Genomic DNA, 8,424 nt, shown 5'->3' with positions numbered 1-8,424 from the left:
GCAGATAAACCCTAACCCCACCACAACTCGACCGTTTTCCCCTCTCCACGCTCTCCTCTCTCTCTTTTTCTCTGCGGAAAAAAGATGGAGGCCCTTTGCTATGAACTCCTCCTCTGATCATCTGAGCCAATAAGGTCTCTGAAATCAACTAAAGAAAAGAAACATTCTTAGGGTTCTTCTTGGATTTTCTTTTCCGATATGGGTTGTTTTCTTGGATGCTTTGGTGGTGCAAAGGATCGCAGGCGCCGGAAGCAGAGGGTTAATCGGGCCAGCCCTCAACGCCAGGTGCAGATCCATTTTCTTGGCTTGATTCGATTTTCGGGTCCTATTGTTTGTTTTTTGTTTGATCATGCAGGGGAATGTTGGAGAAGAGCGACGGAGTTCTTGATTCTTATTTGAGTTTTCTTTCTTGGTTTATGGCTTCTTGAAGTAGCTTTTATCTGTTGGTTCTCTTGATGCATTCCTTCTAACGACTTACGCGATTAGACAGAGCTTTAGTAATTTTCTAGTTTGATCAGAATTTCAATGGCTTCTCTTGCTTGTTTCCTGGTCTATTTGGTCGAGCAGAGGTTTTACATCAGTCTTAATTTTTTAAGACAATATTTTCTTGATCTTTTTGATTTGGTAAAATCCAGGACTAGGATTCACTCTCCTGCATTGTCGTTTTATCTGGTCAAATAAGCTGGTGATTTGGCTCTCTGTTTTTGCTTTGTCATTGACGTCAGTGATGTTAATGATCCTTTTCTTTTCTCCTTTTCATATTGTTCATGCTGTTGTATTTTATTGTGAGCCGGATCAAGTGATAAATTTCTTGATACAGGGAAGTCGAGTTCAGAATGTTCAACAGGAGAGTGTAATCACTGCGGAGCAGACTGTCGCAGAAACAACTCCCACCAACTTGGTTTCAGAGTTGCGGTGAGCAATTGATTCTCTTAAACCCTTTGTTAATTAAAACTTAGCGATCTACTCTTAACAAAGTTAAATTTATCTTACAAATATACATGTTATATATGATGATGTTTTTCTTCTCTTTGCTTTAACCTTTTCTAAACTCTTTTAAGCCTCTGGATTGTGAACAACATCTCCTTGAAATGTTGTTTAGATTTTTCTGTCTTTTCTCTCTGCTAATAAAATTTAACTCAATTTGGTGTAGAAATAAACCTGAGGGAGTGGAGCAACTGAGTCCAAGCCCCAAAAAAAGAGTTACATTTAACTCAAATGTCACAACGTACGAGCATGTTCCAGTCCATGAAAGTATTGATTCTCTGCCAGAGTGTATGGAAAATGTTGAGAAAGAAGAGGAGGGTTTGAAAGCATCAAGTCAATCTCATTCATCTCAACCAATATCTGAAGATGACAATTCAGTCACATCCAGTGTTGGATCATATCCTCCCAATCATAGGTACCATAATGCCAGAGACAGTGATGATGAAGCTGCAGAGTATGAAGATAGTGACTTTGATGATTTGGATGATTCGGATGATGAAGGCGATTATGATGATGAAGATATTGATGTTAGGATTGCTGGCCAAGAAGTGTGGTCTGAATCAGTTTTGACTGCATCAATGGAGTCTAGGACAGGAAATCCTTCATCACATGCCATTGATGAGGAAGTGGAGAGCCCAATTGTGAAACCTCAGCTGCCTGATGAGGATGTCAAGGCATTTGGATCAAAACCTAATGCCAGAGACAGAAGTGATTATATTAATTCAGTGCTGAACCCTGTGGAGAATATTACTCAGTGGAAAGCCGCAAAGTCAAAAGGGACACATGTATTGAAGCCACAGAAGGAGAACTTGACTGCAAACTTTGAGGCACCTCGTATATCTTTTAGCTCAGATCCACCATTGGTCCAGGCACCATTCAGTTTCAAAACACAACTGAAAAATTCAAATCAAGAAATACCGGTTGATGCAAGTCTCTCTAATTGGTTGGTTTCTCCTGAAATCACGCCCCCCAAGAAGACTAGTTTCAGTGCCCTTGAGACGATTACATCTGGACGGACCATGTCAGAAGGGTGTCCTTCTGTGAGGAGCTTTGAGGACCGACCAATTTTAGGAGCACTGACAGTTGAGGAGCTAAGGCAAATTTCACCGTCTCCCTCCCCAAGAAAGTCTCCTAGCCGAAGCCCTGATGATATGCCCATTATAGGCACAGTTGGGACCTATTGGAATCATTCAGGTTCGGCAAAGCGCTCCAATTCAGCTTCTTCTTTTAAGGGCATACCAAACACAACCAGCAAGTACAGAGAGGTACTTATGAAATGAGAAAGTGGTAAAATGACTTAGCAATCATAACTTTTGTTACTAAAACTTTATGTAATATGCAGGATAAGAGAGTTAATTGGCACTCTACTCCTTTTGAGACAAGATTGGATAGAGCTCTCAACCGAGGTGCGTCTGAAGCTTGATTCTATTTGAGAGCATTTCGGAGAAGTTTGTGAGATGTTCTTTGGCTATTTCTTCATGTCTGTATTTCCAATTTATGAGAAGTTTTCTACTGTTTGTGAATTCTACTTTGTCTTGTATGCATATTTAATTGATTTGTTGTATTTTTCTGTATCATTAGACATTGTAATATATTGCATATGAAATGAATTGGTTGATTGGATTGAATTGTTTTTTGAGGTGAAATATTTGGTTTGTTATATATGCCAGGAATGTCCTGCATTTTTTTCCCAAAAATTCTAGTCCCAAGGGGACCGACGTCGATCTTCTAAAACTCCAGGAATAATTTTAAAAATGAGTTGTAACCTCAAGAATGAAAATGAAATGAGAAAAAATGATGTATACTCAAAAAGCTTTTTTACCCAGGGCTTACATTTGTAGAAAAATATAGTGAAAGGTAAGGCACAAATGGGAACCCTTGAGAGTGCAGATGGAAGCAGTTTAGTTTCCCTATTGCAAGCAAGATGCTTAGAAAGCTTCTGCTGTGATCACATATGCACTATAACAATACTTCCAAACCAAACTGCAAGGCAAAAATGGCAAAGAGATTGTGAACAATCAAAAGGTGCAATTTGTAGGACATCAGCACTCCACACCACATTGTTTGAGTATAGGGCCAGTTTGCTTGGGCAAGAAAGGATCAATTCTAACCCAAACAAGTGAGAAGATTGAAGCCAGAAGAATTGACCAGAGAACCACAATTGTAGGAGTCCTGTTTTGCCTTCCCATCAACCCCTTAAGGAATGGATAGAGATGAACAATGACCCAAAAGGCAAAGAATAGTTTCCCGAATAGAGGACCCCAAGAGCCATATCCATTGTTGATGGCATCAGAAACTCCAGCCACCACACCGACCATATTAATGATTATCAATGTTGTTGGAGGAATGAGAAGCGTTGTCCATTTGAAGAGGTAGAGCTCCCCAAACTCAGCATCATCGGCTGCTTTTGCTGTGACGGTGAAATTTGTATCTACTCCAGCAAGGACCTTGAGAAGACCTTGGAAAACTGCAAAAAGATGTGCCGATACACCACCAATGACCCAGAATTGCTCATTGCGCCACCAATCCTCTATGCTAACTCCACTCCATCGGAGCTCAAGCACGCCGGTTACTATGATGGAGAGGAAAAGCGCGATAAACCATATGCTTGCTAGGTTATTCAACTGCATAAGAAATGAGATTTAAGTCAGTATCACTGAACTTAGGGTTAATTACAAGTTATGATCAAGTTATAGAAACCACTGTTACTGTTGAAATAATATACCGTCTCTTGTTAGTGATGTTTTTATTACACCACCAAGGGGTGTGCATATACATATTGACAAGTAAGAGTTGTTTTTGTAACTTGATCATATCCAAGTTTACCTTAATAATAGTCAGAATCAATGATACTTACAGTTGGAACAATAAATTTTCCAGTAAGAAGACACACAGCCGGCAGTACGCAATAGGCTAGCAGAGCAATGGAAGTGAACGGGTACACAATGGTGTTAATATAAGCAAGTCTTTCAAGCCATTTAAGTTTTCCTCCATAGCCATACCAAAGTGGACAATGACGACTAAGGAAGATTTCAACCGAACCAAGAGCCCATCTCAGAACTTGGTGTAATCTATCAGACAGATTGATGGGAGCTGATCCCTTGAAAGCAGGTCTCTTTGGTGAACAGTAAACAGACCTCCATCCTCTACAATGCATCTTGAAACCTGTCAGAATATCTTCTGTAACTGAACCGTAAATCCATCCAATCTGCAGATACAACAAAGTTAAAGAGAGGTTCAGTCACCTGGAAGTTTAAAGAGATGGTAAAATTAAGGTTGAATGCTATGGAGTCACTGTCAGTATAAATAAGTTTCCACAGACATGATGGTAATGGGATAAATTGTTTGTACTAACCTCCTTCCCCCATTCGGTTTTTTCTTCATAGCCACAGCTAATAACATGAATGGCTTCTTTGATTAATGATGTCTGGCTGGTCCCCTCAGGAAGACCACCATCTTCCATGAGAGTAGAAGCAATGAAAACTGGCGACATTCCAAACCGTTTTTCGAAATTCTTTTGGGACATGAGTGATGATTTTTCCAATTCATCATATCCTTCCAGCCCTTCTTCAATTTCCTCAAGATCAAAAGCTGGTCCAGATGATCTACGAGTGTACTGCTTGCCCATCATTTTCTTCTTCTTGCTATATAGTCCTCCAAGCCCAAGTAAAGACTTAAGTCCTTTCTTCTTATCCTTAGACTTCCTTGATCCACCACAACAACAGCAGCACCACTTGGGCCAGCAGTCGCATGTCATCTTGGGACGCTTCTCAGATGCAGGGGGATCGTAGCCGTATAATGCCTGCCTGTTAAAGACACATCCAGTGCCAACATATACAGGCCCTTGGATGCCATCCAGACCTTTCATGTTGATCTGGTAAATGAATAATTTTCCTGTTATAACTCGTTCTAGAGATTGTAATCAAGATCAGGTTCAACTCAAAGTGAACTCTGCCCATCTAGTTCACTACAGAGTGGACTTAAGAAAATTTCAGTTTGGAACAGTCTGATTATATTATTTCTAGGGGTGTAATATCGATAACCAAAATGAATGAAAATGGTGATCAGTAACTTACATCAAAGAATACGACGTTCCGATTGGCATATCTATCGTGTCTATCAATACCATCAAATCTCTGTGGGAACTGAACATAACAGAGCTTCTTCCCTATTTGCGGATCCATCAAAAAGCACATGGCTTCCCTTACAGCTTTGCTGTTATTGAGGTAATGATCACAATCCAGGTTCAATATGAATGGTGCATTAGTGAGCACTGCAGAAACTCGGACCTATCGTGTGCACACAGATCAGATACCAAGTGTCAGAAGCACTAAATAAATCTTAAGTTCCATAAAAAGAAGTAGCCATTTTTGACATAGCAGCTACTTACCAGAGCATTCATTGCACCAGCTTTCTTATGGTGCTGGTAGCCTGGTCGTTTCTCACGTGAGACGTACACTAACCGTGGTAGCTCCTTACCTTCAATATCAAGTGCACCTTCACTTCCCAAATATACCTGTAATACATGAAACTTCTTGTTTGTTATGCTATGCCTATCAGCATTTCATTTCACCAAGTTGATAAAGTAGTTGAGTATTGTTTTGAGGATAGATTTCTTCTCTATAACTAAATTTTAACCTGAATCATGCCAGGGTGATCACGAGTGTTGTTCCCTGGCCATGGAGTCCCATCTTGCATAACCCATCCTTCTTCTGGTTTCTTCTGAGCTTTAGCCACCAATGCATTGATTCTCACTTTGAACTCTTCGTATTCTCTCTGCAATAAACAGACAGTCTTTAAGAATGATCCAGTTCCATCAGAAATCAGCAATGGACTTACAGAATAAGTTGAATTGCATGACTTTACCTTCATGGCCCTGCGATCCTTTACAAAAGTAGGCTGAACCTTATCTTTCAGGTAGTCAATTTTCTCAGAGAAGTAGAACTCAGGTGCCCTCGGTTCAACGTTATACTTCTTGCAGAACGGCACCCACCTCCTCGCGAACTCAGCAGTTTCAGACAATGTATCAAATAGAAGCATGGAGGCACCATCATCCGACACATAGCAACTCACCTTCTCCACTGGATAATCAACAGACAAGATTGACAGCACCGTGTTTGCTGTAATAATGGGAGGTTCCTTAAGAGGGTCCACTGTGCTCACAAAGAAATCAACCGCGGACAGCTGATTGGGCTCACCCTCACGTTCAAACCTCAACGAGAGGCGATCAAGATAAGTTTCACGGTTAATGGGTAACCATTTTGGGAACTGATCAAGAATCCAGGACAAACCAAACCATATCTCACATATCACAGAGATAATCCATAAGGGATAAGCATCTTTTGCTGGTGTCAAGATTCTAAAATGGAAGAAGAAACACAGAATGATGAACCGAATGACAATGACTATGCGATAAGGGCTGATCAAGCGCGAAGGAATCGGGACTTTTCGCCAGAGTGGTTGCCGGGCTTCAGCAATACTGAAGAAAGAAACACCACAATAAGAAGAACTGGGAAACAGAACAAGACAGTATTGACTTCAACCAAGAAACGTTAAGAGAAACAGAAGTCTTACAGGAAGTCATCATCATCTTCATCATGTCCACCATCATCTGCTTTGGTAATAAGACCTCTCTTTTCTTGTCTGGTTTTCCATTTCTCCACTCTTTCCTTCCATTCCTCAGTGTTGTAAGCTTCTTTTTCAGCTTCAAAATCTTTACCTGCAACTGTACACAGTGGCACAGTACATGTCAACAAAGATTGCGGCAATCACACTGTTTGTAAAGGGCAATGAATATTTTCATTACCACTTCCAGCAACAGAACGAACGGTTGCTCCATTCATATGAACTTGATGCTGACTGTGGTCTCCAAGTTCCTGCGCATATAAATTTTTAGTATATTTTATTTAATCCAATCAAAGAAAAATAAGATAAAAATGAATAACTTATCAAAACTATTGAAATATTCTAATTATAAATGTGCATGATTAAATTTTATTGATAAAATCAAGTGATTAAAGAAACTATTATTTTATGAAAAATATAAATAAGTTTAAGATTATAATTTGATCGACTTATTTGAATTTAAGAGGATGATTCGGACAAAGGATTTCAAATCATATATTAATTAAAAAATTTTGAATTCCATTCAGAACATAATTCAAATTTAGAGTCAAAGATTTTGAAATATTTTAAATGTAGAATTATCTACATAAGTTAAAGGATTTGTTACTAAGAATTTGATCAATCCAAATATAGCGTGAGGTATTTTAGTCAATACAAATTTTGCCAACCAATGTTCGTTACTCGAAGGCCCTCACATTTAAATAAATAATATAGATAGATAACTTGTGTTGGAAACACATTTGATGTGTCAAGTAAAATAAAATAAATTTATATATATATATATATTTATTCAACCTTAATAAATAGTTTAGATACAAAAGCTATCCTTATTTATTAAAGTAAAAATATATTATTCTAACATCTTACCGAACATTAACAAGAATAATAATTGTTTAAGAAAGTGTTACAATGGTATGAATGCAATAAATTTATATTTCAATTGAAAGAAAATTGATAGAAAGAAACTGATGAATTTATATTAGTATGATCATAGAAATGAGTTAGTACCACATGGTGAGGATCAAGAGTGTGATGATGGCGATTCTTGAGCTGAAATTCATCTTCAAAGTCATCATCATCATGATTGTCTTCATCATCTCCTTCAACCCTAGCACAACCTTAAAAACATGTACCATACATTAGTCCCACATGCACCAACAACAAATTACCAGACATTTCATGTATCCTTTGACATGTAAAAGCCATCTAGTGGAGAATACAAAGTAGGGTGGTAAGTTGTTGGATCATATATAATGATGATGATAATATTATCATATATGTGTATATGTTTTCAAGATTCTCATACGATTAAGGAGATAAGGAGGCAATTATAAACCTTTATGACGCTTGTAGCGCGTGTTGCATTGAGGGCAGGTCTGGTGGCCTTCGCTCCTCTCGTAGTCGTAGCAAGGTCGACAGACTGGGAATCCACACTCGTGGCAAGCCACGAAAACCCTTCCGTCCTCGTTCAGTCCAATCTCGTCCCCACAAACCCGACATGTTTTGGTTGTGGATCCGCGTGTTGGAGGCCGGTGCTGTCATGATGATGAAAAACATGCACGTAAGCTATGATGCAGGGATACACACAAGGAGATCATTAACAAGATACATATTAGTAACATGCAATTCCGATGCAGCACAAAGTTATTACCTCATCGGCAGCATGCAGGACGTGGAGATCGTTGCGGCCATGAGAGCCAGTGAAGAGACCAGCCATGGCAGGAAAATGGAGAGAGGAAGAATGAATGTGGTGGGGGGAGAAGTGGCTGGTTAAGAGAGTTTATAAGAATTAGTGTGTGTTGTGTGTGTGGT

General features: G+C 39.2%; 2 protein-coding genes across 2 annotated transcripts; one reads left to right on the top strand and one right to left on the bottom strand.

The window, feature by feature from the left end:
• Window positions 1-2,615, top strand: LOC105163450 (uncharacterized). Its single transcript, XM_011081793.3, has 4 exons — window positions 1-285; window positions 821-915; window positions 1,154-2,252; window positions 2,330-2,615. The coding sequence occupies exons 1-4, from the start codon at window positions 199-201 to the stop codon at window positions 2,408-2,410; spliced, it is 1,362 nt and encodes a 453-aa protein (XP_011080095.1). The 5' UTR covers window positions 1-198; the 3' UTR covers window positions 2,411-2,615.
• A 152-nt stretch (window positions 2,616-2,767) lies between these two features.
• Window positions 2,768-8,424, bottom strand: CESA4 (cellulose synthase A4). The gene is made up of 12 exons (XM_011081795.3): window positions 8,264-8,424; window positions 7,949-8,147; window positions 7,621-7,730; window positions 6,794-6,863; window positions 6,562-6,712; window positions 5,854-6,466; window positions 5,626-5,763; window positions 5,378-5,503; window positions 5,064-5,276; window positions 4,343-4,861; window positions 3,845-4,195; window positions 2,768-3,611 (listed from the first exon to the last, which is right to left on the bottom strand). Exons 1-12 carry the CDS (start codon window positions 8,327-8,329, stop codon window positions 3,030-3,032), a joined length of 3,138 nt encoding a protein of 1,045 aa, XP_011080097.1. The 5' UTR covers window positions 8,330-8,424; the 3' UTR covers window positions 2,768-3,029.

Source organism: Sesamum indicum, linkage group LG6, assembly GCF_026168435.1.
Source record: "Sesamum indicum cultivar Baizhima isolate 11 linkage group LG6, ASM2616843v1, whole genome shotgun sequence".
NCBI lineage: Eukaryota > Viridiplantae > Streptophyta > Magnoliopsida > Lamiales > Pedaliaceae > Sesamum > Sesamum indicum.
The sequence above is the reverse complement of the archived record's forward strand: the minus strand, read 5'-3'. Positions and strand labels throughout refer to the sequence as shown.

Excerpts from the sequence above, each read along its gene's own strand:
- CESA4 (XM_011081795.3), bottom strand. The coding sequence starts at position 8,329 with ATGGCTGGTCTCTTCACTGGCTCTCATGGCCGCAACGATCTCCACGTC. Across the intron at positions 6,713-6,793 it reads TCGTTCTGTTGCTGGAAGTG|TTGCAGGTAAAGATTTTGAA; the intron begins GTAATGAAAATA and ends CACTGTGTACAG. Across the intron at positions 3,612-3,844 it reads GAAAATTTATTGTTCCAACT|TTGAATAACCTAGCAAGCAT; the intron begins GTAAGTATCATT and ends TTTCTTATGCAG.
- LOC105163450 (XM_011081793.3), top strand. The coding sequence starts at position 199 with ATGGGTTGTTTTCTTGGATGCTTTGGTGGTGCAAAGGATCGCAGGCGC. Across the intron at positions 916-1,153 it reads AACTTGGTTTCAGAGTTGCG|AAATAAACCTGAGGGAGTGG; the intron begins GTGAGCAATTGA and ends AATTTGGTGTAG. Across the intron at positions 2,253-2,329 it reads CAACCAGCAAGTACAGAGAG|GATAAGAGAGTTAATTGGCA; the intron begins GTACTTATGAAA and ends TGTAATATGCAG.